We start from the raw sequence: 13,483 nt of genomic DNA, 5'->3' as shown, positions 1-13,483 counted from the left end.
CGATTTTATTAACTATATATGTATGCATTATACTATCATCTGTTGGTGGTTCACTTGGTAATACTGATATATATTAATTGGTTTGTGATAGCTGAAATATGAAATATATGTACGTGATTCAATATTTTCTAGATAACGTGTGAAAATTGCATCTAGTGTAGTTCCGGACTTTGTTGTTGATTCTTTAGGGTTATTGTTTATCTGCAAACCGAATGTTTCTCGAAGAAATTGAATCAACGGCAAAGAATCATTAGATCCGAAATTTACGTTGAAATCTCCCCCGAGAATCAATGGAATTTTGTCTTCGCCTCTTCCAAGTGCATTTGCACCTGCGTGGCTGTAAACCAGTAGTGAGCGGTGAATGAAATAGGTATATTAAGTCATTAAGATTTTGGTTCGGTGAGTTATAGATGGCGGCTATGACAATAGTTTTTCCATTCAGCGTTTGGCATTCTGCAATGCAAACATCGCCAACTGGTGTGACTGTTGATGAATATGACTGTGACTGCCTTGCAGTCATTTCCATGTTTGGTGTGACGATATTTACGCTATCATCTTGATTGTGATAGATTGCCACACCGCCAGCTCTAACATTTAGTCGCTTATATTTGATGACGCAATTGGAATTTGGTATACTTATATCCTCGTTATCGTTTAACCAAGTTTCGGACAAAAGTACTATACTCGATTTGCGGATGACAGAGTCTGTTAAATCTGCGGAATGTGCTCGTAGGCTCTGACAATTAAGAGTATATACAGATAGCCCTGTTCTCTGAGTCATGAAATCGATTATTTGTTTATCCACAGTTTCCAGTCTATATAACGATAGTCTCCGGAATTCATCTTGCAAATGAGACATACTGACTGATGCTCAATACAAGTGACTCGTGATAAAGCAACGTAAACTAATGATTACGAATGTTTTTTATCATATTCGTAAACAACTTCATAATACGTGCTTCCCTGAGACTTGTGAATGGTCGTCGCACAAGCACAAACTAATGGTAAATGTGATCGTTTAGCGTTAATCGTTTTGTTGATGTTAAGCGGGACTGTCGCGTAACATTATGATGTATAGCTCTCCTTCTCTTTCTCTCTATGTTATATATCTGTATACTCTGTCTTACAACGAAGCCTATGTCTTAGGTATAGAAAATGTATAGCTCTCTTTCTCCTTCTCTCTACATTGTATCTTTTTTTCTCTCTCGCGTAACGAAATCTCTAAACGTTACATTTTTTCCAATTCACTCTCCATTCTCGCTCAAATATCAGACCGCCGCTAAAGAAGTTTCACTTCAAAAAAAAAAAATTATAAACATTTTGTCCGGACTAATAATAATATGAACTGAATTCTGCGCTACGTGGAGAATCACCCATAAAAGCCGAGGTGCATGTGAAGTGTTGGAAATAAAGTAAAGCAAGTGTGTTGGTATTAATTTGTGTGTTTTATTCGACAATCTAGTGATCGAACTCAGAGAGTTATTGTAAGAGATTTATTCGAATTTTATCGTAAGAAAATGTGTAACAATATTATTTTTTTAGACTCTGTATGGACTTTCACTACATTCATTAAAAAAATTGTATTTTTTGTATTTCATTAATTTTCTTGAGAGTTTTAAATTATTGTGATACATTGTCGAAAACATTTACACACCACTGTATGCAGGTAGACATTATATTCCATTGTTTGCTAATAAAGATTTTATTTATTCATTTATATGTGTACATGTGAACTGACCTGTTTTTAAGTCTAGTCATATACAAAACTTATGTTTTAGAACAATTTTAAGAATTATGGGATATTAAACTGTTCAAATGTCAACAGTTTAACATCTTAATTAAGGTATTTCTGAGTACACAGTACAGTTACACAACTATACGCAATCTCCACTCTTCATGTGCGAGGTACGATAGTCATTACCTGTGAGGGTCATGGCAATAATAGAAATTGCTTTAGTGGGGCTACTGCAGCATATTCGGTTTTAGGGTCCATTAAAGCCTCTAGGAGGTGTGGCTGTAAGCGGGTATCAGAATTTGAGCAGCAAAATTGTAGACGCTATATAAATTTGCACACACAAACTCAATCCCACAGAGTGGCATTGTGAGTCATATTTTGAACCTTTCACGTAAACACCTTTTCCAGTTAAAGTAAATAGTATGCGGCGCATGAGACCTACTTTTTTATAACTGCTTTGGTAAGTGGAAATAACTACTATTTGAACGATGATGATTGAAGTTCTCGGTAATGCTGGCATCATCGCCACACCAAGAGTTGTGTAAGACTGCGCACGGTATAAAAACTATCAGACCATGCGACGTGTGCAGTACCCGCAATGTAAAGGAGCGCAAATTTGATTTCTGATTTCTGGATTTGTGGAAACTACGCGGCCGCCGTAGCCGTATGGGTTGGTGCGTGATTACCATTCGGAATTCACAGAGAGAACGTTGGTTCGAATCTCGGTGAAACACCAAAATTAATAAAAACATTTTCCTAATAGCGGTCGCTCCTCGGCAGACAATGGCAAACCCACGAGTGTATTTCTGCCATGAAAAAGCTCCTCATAAAAAATAGAATATCTGCCGTTCGGAGTCGGCTTGAAACTGTAGGTCCCTCCATTTGTGAAACAACAGCAAAACGCACACCACAAATAGGAGGAGGAGTTCGGCCAAACACCCAAAAAAAGGTCGCGCCAATTATATATATATATATAACTGCATAGGGTCACACTAAGTATACTGAAACTTAAAAGTGAAAAGTCAAAGTAGGGAGCCAAAAAAATGTGTGCCGTTTCTGAACTCTGTACAGCTGATAGCGTTTACCCATTACTGTTCCACCAGGTATTATTAGCTCGAAATAAATGCTGTTGATTCCAGCAAGTCGCATATCCACTTTTATTAATTTTTTATAAGTCCTTGGCTTGCGGTGACTTCTCTGACACTTGGAAAGTCGGATTTTATACAGCTATATTTACAGTTGGTAACACAAATTATATTGCTAACTAATGCCTAACAACTATAGGCCTCTACTGGGAATATTATTGAACAGAAACTGTATTTCTCCTTAAAGGATTGTACATCTATTAATCAACATGGCTTCCGTTCCAATTGTCAGTTTCTTCAGAGTTTTGTACACCTGCTTTCATTGCTTGGCTTCCAGTCGGTACTGGGTGTCAGTTTCGGGTTAACTATAGAGCCAAAGAGGAAGCTGCCTCAGAGTAACACATACGTAAAAAAAAATTGACTTTTTGATGGTCTAAAAGTGTGGTTTCTAAACGCCATAGCTCGTGTGTCAGATATGCATGTGTGCGTTTTCTTTACGACAGTAATACCTTTTATTTATTTAAAAAAAAAAAAAAAAAAACAATTGTTTCTTCATACAAACTTAGCCTCTAATTTTAATTAATCTATTTTCAATCTCTTTAACTACTTTATTTATCTACGGCTCTTAAGCAAAACGGCTCTTCATTCATACCTAAAAGCAAAAACAAAATTTTTAAGCGAATCAGTACAAATAAATTCATTTTTTGATCAGTTATTGAGATCCCAAATGTGTACTTTATGTATTTTAATGTTGAAAACGACGGGCATATTAGTAAAAAACAACGTTGCAAAAATGGCTTAACTCAATATTCGAAAAAATCGTTTACAATTGGATTGGTTTTTGGTTGTATTGTAGCAGCATAAACATTTTCCATACATGTACGGGGAATGCTGCAGAAGTGACAGTCTTGGTCGGATATAAATCCGGGTCGTTCGTGTAACGTTGAACCGACTGTCGTGAGAATGGTTTGCAATTGATTTTTATAGAATCTTGAATAAATTGAGGCGTGAAAAACATTAGCATGATGATTCAATAACTGGCAGGAAAATTGTGTCCATATTATTTAGTATGACTGCCGATCGAGTTCATAAGGGATACTCTTTGGCATCTGTTTTTAAATAAGAAGTTTCTGCATCATTAAAAAGGTCGCCAAATCGAGTTTGAAATTCTTCACAGTGCTGTACAATGCTTTGAAACCTCTGTAGAAAAAGGGATTTATTGAATGATTAAAACAATTCAAAAAAGTCAACATTTTCTTGTGAAAATCTTCCTTAGGGCATCAAGAAATATTAACTCGGTTCTGCAATGTATGCAGATTCCTCGAAGTCTTTTCAATAATTCAATTTTAATTTCCAAACTGTTCAGTTTTGATTTTCACTCTATTTCCTTAAAATGGATAAAGTCGTACCTCTCCAGCTTAAAAGCGTGGGTAATATTTAGGGTCCTTTGCTTTCCATAATTTTTGTTAATGAAATTGAATGTTTTTGCTTGTCTGCATTTATTTTCTATGCAGACGATTTGAAAATTTATCAAACGAATGCTAGAAATCCAGTTTCATAAATTCACACGCATATTCAGAATATAAACTGCGGAGACCTGGCAGCCCGGATGAGAGTAAATGCTATGGCAACACTGAAAACGACTGACAGCAGGAATGTACTAAAATGGCGCCTTTGCGGTTATATGCAAGATATTCATTCGTGTGTATCTACTGGTTGCGATAAAATAAATTCAATTGATAAAATCCTAAATATTGTCGATCTACTTAATTATTATTTGGTATTGGACACCACAGGTCATTACATTAACCAATTCCGAATACGTCGACCACAGCAGGACCTAGCGGATTCAAGCCAATTCATAAACCTTCCCAGGCATGAACACACAACTCAGCAAAACTGGATTTATTGTATAGAAATGCTTGAAACTATAAATAAAAATCTTAACATTTCGATATAAGCAGATATTTCGCTGATAGTTCTGCTGGTGTCAATAGATTTGGCACTCATAGCCGGACTTTAAAATAGAACATCAAGAATTTTTAGGCCCTTCAAAGTCATCAACTCGATTTAGAAAGCGATTGAACTTTCTGCCAAACCACATTCCAGCATTTGTTGCTTTAAATACTTCAAGTGAGTTTTGCATAATGACCCACAGAATTTTGTACTGAGCTAAATATTAAATTTAAAAAAAAGGATTTGCAATGCCCTTTTAATGCTTTACTGTCAGCTATCACAGTAGGCTATCGCTCTCCATAGTCCGTATGAATATAGTTTACTATGGATTTTTCAATGATTGCTCTTTTCGTTTTCCTTCCACTTTTCAAGTACTCACCTTTTTCCTGCAACTGTTGCCGCTTAACATCGCCCTTAAGTACCTCCGCTGTGTGAACCAATTCATTGAGTTGTGGCTTTTTCATTTTCAATTCACGTAAAACTTTCTGCAAAAAAAAGGTACAAAATATGAAAAGCGTTTAAAATATAATATAGTTCCATTAATGTGTATGTATGTATGCTTATGTACACATGTAAGTATATGGATGTACATTTGTGCTATTTCCATTATAATGTAAAACTCATAAAATCAAATTGTACTGAAACTAGGCAAAATACTCGTATGAGTAGCAGTCAGAAAGTACGATATCAGCACTCCAGGCCGCACATGCAATATTTTATTGTCACTGGTTTTTTGCGCAGAAAAGTAGTGCAATTCCTGCGTATTTAACATGCATGCACATCCATATGTACGTCCAATATAAGAAAGTCCTCCTACAGTGACCGATTTCGATTTTTAATGGTGCACTGTGTTTCAAATGTACAGCCATGGACAGATAAATAGTACAAACGTGAACCTTATATGTTAAGTTAAGTTTTTAGTAAATTACTAAAAATGGGACGTGGAAAACATTGCACGTCTTAGAAAAGAGCTCCTATATACCGTATAAGTCAAAACGGAAAAAGCTATGCAGAAATAGCTGAAATAATGATGTGCTCTCGGAAAATTGTTTATAATGCTCCTAATTTATATTAGTTAAGAAAGATTCATCCTACTGAAGCAAAAAAACGGAAAGAAAACCAAAGCCGCGAAAAACTGATGTTAATGTGGTTAGAGCTATAAGCAAAGCAGATTATTTTAAGGGGTTAGGTGGGTTTGAAAATTTCAAAAAATCGATTTTTTTTTGTTTTGTCTTATTAAATATAGTATAATATGTTTAAAATATTCTCGTAAAATTTCAAATTCATCCGAGTAAAATTCTACGAGATAGACCCTTCAGAAGTTCCGCCATCAGGCCATGTCAGTGCAGCGTTTCGTTTTTAAACGCGTTTATCTCAAAACTCGATTTTTTAAGTCGGTGGACACGATTTCTCGAAAAGTTATGAAGCGATTTTGTTCAAATTTTGCACACATCTTTGGAATAACATTATCAAGTTATTGAACGAAGGATTTTTTTTTTTTTATTACAACTAATTTTTTCGAGCCAACACATGACGAAAATTTGACCAAAAAATGTGTTTTTTTGTTCAAAGTCTGTCAAAAATTCAAATTAAATTTTTTTTTTTTCCTTCGTCCAGTAACGAGATTTATCCATGTACTAACGAAATATTTTTGGTTTTTTGATTTTAGATGAACCAATAATGAGTTATGCTGTCCACGGCAAGAGCATTTTTTTGTGAGACGTGAAGGGAGATGAGGTACCAACGGCTGAGTTTTCGGAATTTTTAAATAAAAATTTCACAAAATACTGTTTAAATATGTATCTTTGATATGCTGAATTGTTTAAATAAAATATATGATTGTATATATTAAAAAAGATAGTAAAAATACCCTTTTTTTGAACCTCTGTAACCCACCTAACCCCTTAAGTCGGCACGTCGAATAATGCTTGAAATAAACCAAGAATCTGGTCTACAGGTGTCCAGAAAACTTGTAGAAAGGCGACTTAACGAAGCTCAGCTGTTTGGCCGCATAAGCAGAAAAAAGCCACTCCTCTCAAAAAGACATATCAACACCGACTTGCCTTTGCAAAAGCCCACAAAGACAAATCTATTCAGTTTTGGAAAAACGTACTTTGGACCGACGAAACCAAAATAAATCGGATGGGAGCAGTTGGGAAAAAACTATTGTTCGTCGTCCAAAAAATCAAGCGCTAAGTAAATTCTAGGTTCACAAAAGAGACTATTAAACACGGTTGGTAAAATGGATAGATTTCAGTACCTGGATATACTCCAGAATAAAATGGAGCCATTTGGGTTTGAGTTTATGCCATTAAGTTGGACATTTATGCAGGACAATGATCCAAAGCATACTGCAAAGACAGTGAAGCAATGGCTCAGAAGATAAAAAATGAATGTACTGGATTACCCGGCGCAGAGCCCTGATCTCAATCCAATAGAAAATTTGTGGAATGACGTTAAGGTCAAAATCGCAAACAAAAATTTTAAAAATTTTGCGGATTTGTGGGCCGCAGTTGAGGAGGCTTGGTACCCGATTACAAATGAAAGATGCCACAAGCTTGTAGAAAGCATGGAGCGACGGTTTGTAGAAGTAATCAAAAACGGTGGATATAGCACAAAATACTAATCTGGTAAAACAATATTATTACTTAGCCAACTGATTTGTTTACTATTTTTGCTTTTATTTAGAAATTTTTTAGGATGTGCTATTTATGTGTCCAGGATGTTTCATGAGTTATCAACGTTCTCGTAAATTAAATCAGAACTGAAATTCTTTTTGACCATTTTTTTTGTTTTAAAGTGGAAGTAAATAAGATTTTTATTTTTTATGTTGCTTTTTTCAAAATAAAATATAATTATTTAAAAACATATTAAACTCTTTGCTTTCAAAGTCTAAATGTGTTATTTATATGACCACGGCTGTATGTGTTTGCATGCCAAGCGCTCTCACGCAGTGAAAAGCCTTGCTTTCGAGCTCCTGAATAGATATTTTGATGGAAAAAGTCACACTAGTTCGAGGCTGATTACAACTGTACTTGCGAAAGCAGAAGTGTATGAAGGCAAATTTTCATCAAAATTTGTATCTTTTTATTTAGCATTTTTAGAAACATTTTGGGTATCCAGTTTTATGGATCATTGAATTTTGCTATAATAAAGTGTAAGTCTCAAGTAAGTCAGAAATCACTATAATTTTTGGAATTTTTGGTAGTAGTAGGAGAAAATGCCAAAATTTCTCCATTTAACGCCTACTCCACTTTTTTCTCCGTCAACAGAAAAAATTGTCAAAAGAACTTGCACCTTATTGTACCGAAATTTAAAGATCTATAAAATTGCACATCCGAAATTTTTCTAAAAATCCTGAGCGAAAAGTTTGAAATGTTGATGAAAATTTACCGAATTTTTACAAATGTTTTACAAAGTTCAAAACGTCGCTTTATATGGTTTTTGTCGTAGTATGAACTATATATATATATATACTATATAGTAGTTTTAAAAAATTAGCCGCCATGTTGTGGCCGCCATCTTGGATTTTAAAATTTTTCATTTTGTATTTTAAAGTAAACTTTATTAGCTAAATTTTGAGACCTCGTACAACTCTTTCCGTTGAAATGAATTTTTTTTGGTATAGGTTATTAGAATGAATTTAATGAATTTTGATTACATTTTTAGCGATATTAACTGAGCCATCTTGAATTTCGTTTTTGGCCACTCTGTATTGAAAAGTAGATAAAAAGAGCTAAATTTTAAGCCCTATTAGAACTCTCTAGGTCAAAAACATTTTTGGACAGATAGGGGTCTCCCGTTGAGAAAGAATGCCCCATATATATATACACGCGTACACCTTTTTTGGGTGTTTTGCCGAGCTCCTCCTCCTATTTGTGGCGTGCGCGTCTTGATGTTGTTCCACAAATGGAGGGACCTACAGTTTCAAGCGGACTACGAACGGCAAATATTTTTATGAGGAGCTTTTTCATGGCAGAAATACACTCGGAGGTTTGCCATTGCCTGCCGAGGGGCGACCGCTATTAGAAACAAGTTTTTCTTAATTGAACTATTTTTTTATAAAAAAAAAAAAATAATTGAAATTACAAAATAAATAACCAAGTAGTCAGAACTTATCAATATGTGTTGTATCATTTTGACGCTGGCTGTATGTTTGATTGGTCTCACTCACCTCTTGCTTCTCGATGGCCATGCGCACCGCATCCACATCGTCGACGACCACACTTTGTATTTTTATCATATTTTGCTCCCACGTCAGCCAATCTGATATTTGAAGTACAGATTTATCAAAACTACCGGCCAGTGCGCCGTTGCCGCTTGGTTCGTTGTTATAATCTGGAAAGAGAAAAATAAGTCAAATTAAATTCATAACGTTTTTTTATACAAGTTTTGCAAAAATTTGTTTCAATTCAATTTATACATTCCTTTATCCTGTAGATGAATGCAAAAAACATTGGGTTAGAGTTTTTCTATGCCTTGGAAGATGGTCCGATAGGCGTCGTAGCCATATGAATAACATTGAAGAAATTTCCGAATTAAAGTATATTTTTACCACTTAAGGAGTTTTGGGCTCAATCCAAAAGAAGAAAGGGAGGAATAGTGGCCTAGTGGCCTGATTAACGTCAGTGTCCTTTACACATCTATTATTACCATCTCATGGTTTTAGGCCTCGGGATTAGTCCATACTGTTTTTAGCACACACCGAGCCAGCTTCTTCGTTCCATAAGTCAGTTGAAAATTGAGCATATTCAGATAAACCTGCTGCGCCTGCTAACCTGGGGCAGCTAACTATCATTTCTGAATAAAAATATATGAACTGAGTGGTGTCATAGAGCGCATATCTTTCAAGGAGCAAAAATCTTCGGCTGATACTGGTATTGCCTTTGGATGAGCCTTTTGAGTACTACTCGTACAAATCAGCATATTGAGCGACAGCGAATAGGGTACTACATTATCGAGAGTACTTACAGCAGAGGAAAATATTAAGCAAAATTCGCTCAAACGCGGTTAATTAGTGGTTCTTGCAATCCGATTGGAGTAGGGATACATTCCTCAAACTAAAGCCTTTTAGGTTCAATGAGCTGAGTAGGATTTGCGTCTGAAATTTTTGGTTAGTTCAGCAGAACTTGGTAGCTGGACTCATTTAACTTCCTTTCACTTTTTCGTTTTATTTTTTCATTATCTTCCTTCTTCTGCTCTTCCTTTTTTTTCGAGGTCGCCCTTTTTTCTTTTCCCTTTTCCTTTCTCTTTCCATTTTCATTTTACTTTCCCCTACTTTACTTATTACAATACAATTTGCAATCGAAATCGCTAATATCGTAGTGTCGAAAAAAATTGGATTTGACAGAATTTTCGCTTCCTCATTCATCAAATAAATTCAATACAAATTGGCTCAATTGGCACTTACCAAGTCAAACCTGCTCTAATTAATAATAATTTAAGGAATTTGCGAACAACTGCAAGTATGTCAGTGCACTTTACCCAGTAATTATACAAATTTCTAAGCCAACAGAGAGTGGCTAAAATCTACTGCTCACTCTTAACAACAACAAAAAAACGAAAATAATGAGCGTTCGAGTTTTGGAGCTATTCGATGTATTTAGGGCAAACGGACTGATATCAAATTGCCATTAAAAGACTAATGAGAATGAGAATGGAGGAAAATGATGAACAAGAGAAGAAAATAGAGAAGTTAATGACAAGAGAGCTGTGCTTAGGGAAGGAAATTATTTAACCCTGCATAACTAATGATATTTTTTATACGTTATGCCCAATGTATCATACTAAAAGTACTAAACTGCTTGATAATAAAAATATTATCCATATGCATCTAAATAAAAATTGCCTAAACATTTTGTAGTTGCTTCTAGAATTAATTATATATTGTAAAAAATAAATATAAGAAATAAGAAACAAAAGCAGCGAGCAAGGCAGAGAGCAATGGCAGTCGAAATTACTAACATTCTCCAGGCAGGGTTAAGGCAAGGAGGGGATGATAACTCGTAGCTGCCCACTTCAATAATTATGCCAGTGCAGAGGAGTTAACAAACTAATTAAAAAATGTGTTTAAGGTAAGAAAATGTAAAAATTAAACTTCAAATACTACATACTTATACAAGGTGGCGCAAAAGTAACCTTGCGATGTTTTTTGGCTGTGATTAAAAAAAAAGGAAAAACGTTGATTCTTCTTGTGGATTATTTTTATTTGGTCTTAAATTTTTTTACGTCAAGTCGGGAATATGATGTCATGTAAATGGCCGCCGCCACAGTTGATTGCCATTTGAGCCCTTTTTATGGCATTCTCCATCACTTTGGCCAAAACTTCCGGCGATAGGTCCTCACATTCTTGACGGATATTGTCTTTAAGAGCTGCAAGAGTCTGAGGCTTGTTGACATAAACCCGCGACTTCAAAAAGCCCCACAAAAAGAAGTCTGGAGCGGTCAAATCAGGCGATCTTGCTGGCCAGTGCAGATCGCCAAAACGGGAGATTAGGCGCCCGGGAAATGCATCCTTCAGCATATCAATTGTGGCACGTGCGGTGTCCTGTTGGAACCACATGTTTTCCAATCCCAATTCATAAAGTTGCGGTAAAAAGAACTCGTTGATCATTGCTCTGTAGCGCTCACCATTCACAGTAACTGTTTGGCCCGCGACGTCTTCGAAGAAAAAAGGTCCGATGACTGCTCCAGCGAAAACAGCACACCATACAGTGACTTTGAGCGGGTGTAATGGCTCCTCGTGAGTTACACGCGGATTTTCAGTGCCCCAGAAGCGTAAATTTTGCTTATTTACGTACCCGCTAAGATGGAAATGGGCCTCACCACTCATGATTATTTTTGATGAAAAATCATCTTCCTCTTGGTAGTGATTAAGGATGGCTTGAGCGTATGTTAGACGCGATTGGCGGTCAGCAGCTAACAGCTTATGCACCGTTTGGACTTTGTACGGAAACATCTTCAAATCTGGTACCAAAATTCACTGTAAAGACCGTCGACTGATACCCATTTGCGTGGCACGTCGTCTGGTCGATGTCGACGGCGCTTCCATGACATCCTCGGCTACAGCAGCAATATTCTCTGCAGAATGGCTACTCCGGGGTCTGCCACGCCTGGCAGCGTCTCGTGTTGTGCCAGTCTCTTCGAGGCGAGCGGCTAAACGTCGCAGTGTTTCACCAGTAGGCGTTGAACGGTGAGGAAATCTGCGACGAAATTCACCTTGTGCCAAAGTCACCGACCGATTATTGGTCAAATAAATAGTCAGCAGTATCCCGCGTTCTGGAGCAGTGTAGCGTTGCATTGTTTATTAACGTGTATTTCGCATGTGTCTACTACACAAATGTCAAAACAGAACTGACATTAGGGGACAATCGCAAAATTTATAGCATTTTCTGATAGGAGGATTACTTTAGCGCCACCTGTTAGAAGATGAGAGAATAAATTATAATACGCGAAAAAAATGCGCTTATCAATGCGCTAAAGGGTCATCTACAAGACTCCTTCCCTCAGATACCGGCAACGCACACAGATGCACACCCTATACTCGTATGCACAAAGGTCACCCGCCAGTGGCACAAGTGTCGATTGCCATTGAATGAGTAACGAATAACTAACAACTCTTGTAACTTAAAGTAATGCAAGGCGAGGCAAATTCAACTAAGTTTTTACTAGTAACCTCCTCTATGTATATAGGGGCATTTACAACAGCTATCAGTTATTTATGCCCCTGAACGCTGTGTGTTTCTTCGATCTCCACTTTCAGATTATTTCGAGAGACAAATGTTTATTAATCATTGAATCAAATATTATTTTTGCGAAATCCATTATTTTTGCGCAAAATTCAAACTTTATTTAAGATGTCTCGGATTGTGCGACGTGGGTCAAATATGCACCGTCTTATTGTGGCCATTTTAAAGGTAGATTGATAATGGCTCTCTCATAGAAGCGGAAAACTCTAGTAGTCCTAAACAATTTTCACAACCTTCTCTTGATACCAACTTCTTATCACTCAGAAAGTTTTGAAAGGAGGGAAAAAGGTGGTAATCGCTTGGTTCCAGTTCTGGATTATATGGTGGATGCATTAAAATTTCCCAACCAAGCTCCCGAAGTTTTTGGTGAATCATTACAGACTTGTGTGGCCTTGATATGCCCTGATGGAATACAAACGGTCCAGTTTTTGACAGTAGAGATCTAAATTTATTGCTTAGCCATACGGAAACCACTCTTAATAAATGATTCCTTTCAAGTCTAACCTCCAAGAGCCCTCATGGCCCATAGTCCTGGTTTGGCCACCGTTTGAGCTGCTTCATTACGCTTTGATCACAATTTTTCTCGCACAATATTGTCGTATGTGACCCATTTCTCATCCCCAGTCACCATCTGTTTAAGATATGGGTCGAGTTCATCCCGTTGCATAAATTTTAAATTGTTTCACCGACACTTTACGAGATATCGATTGCTACAATCATCTACCAAGAAAATAATGGAATAGTTTTTCCCCCAAACTACCATATACTATTTTCTGAAAGAAAATATCTTACAATACGAACTGGAGGAGAGTTCTCCACTGTCTGAGAATGTCCCATCAAAGTAGGTATTTGAAAAAGGGTTGTTTCGGCTGCTTTCACATGCGAATAACACTAACCATATTAGCTCAAAAAAGTCTATGTCTCAAAACCAAAGACAGCCACTTAATGTCTCCGAAGTA

The 13,483-nt window shown here is 36.5% G+C and overlaps 1 protein-coding gene across 1 annotated transcript in view; it reads right to left on the bottom strand.

Annotated features, from left to right (window-relative positions):
• LOC128866256 (dystrophin, isoforms A/C/F/G/H-like) overlaps positions 1–13,483 on the bottom strand; it is a 245,990-nt gene that overhangs the window by 50,278 nt on the left and 182,229 nt on the right. The window contains exons 14-15 of the mRNA XM_054106881.1: positions 8,951–9,114; positions 5,156–5,261 (exon numbers count right to left, since the gene is read on the bottom strand). Coding sequence (XP_053962856.1) covers positions 5,156–5,261; positions 8,951–9,114 — 270 coding nt within the window. The remainder of the gene's footprint in view (positions 1–5,155; positions 5,262–8,950; positions 9,115–13,483) is intronic.

The sequence above is a fragment of the Anastrepha ludens genome, chromosome 2 (genome assembly GCF_028408465.1).
Source record: "Anastrepha ludens isolate Willacy chromosome 2, idAnaLude1.1, whole genome shotgun sequence".
In the NCBI taxonomy this organism is placed as follows: Eukaryota; Metazoa; Arthropoda; class Insecta; order Diptera; family Tephritidae; genus Anastrepha; species Anastrepha ludens.
The sequence above is the reverse complement of the archived record's forward strand: the minus strand, read 5'-3'. Positions and strand labels throughout refer to the sequence as shown.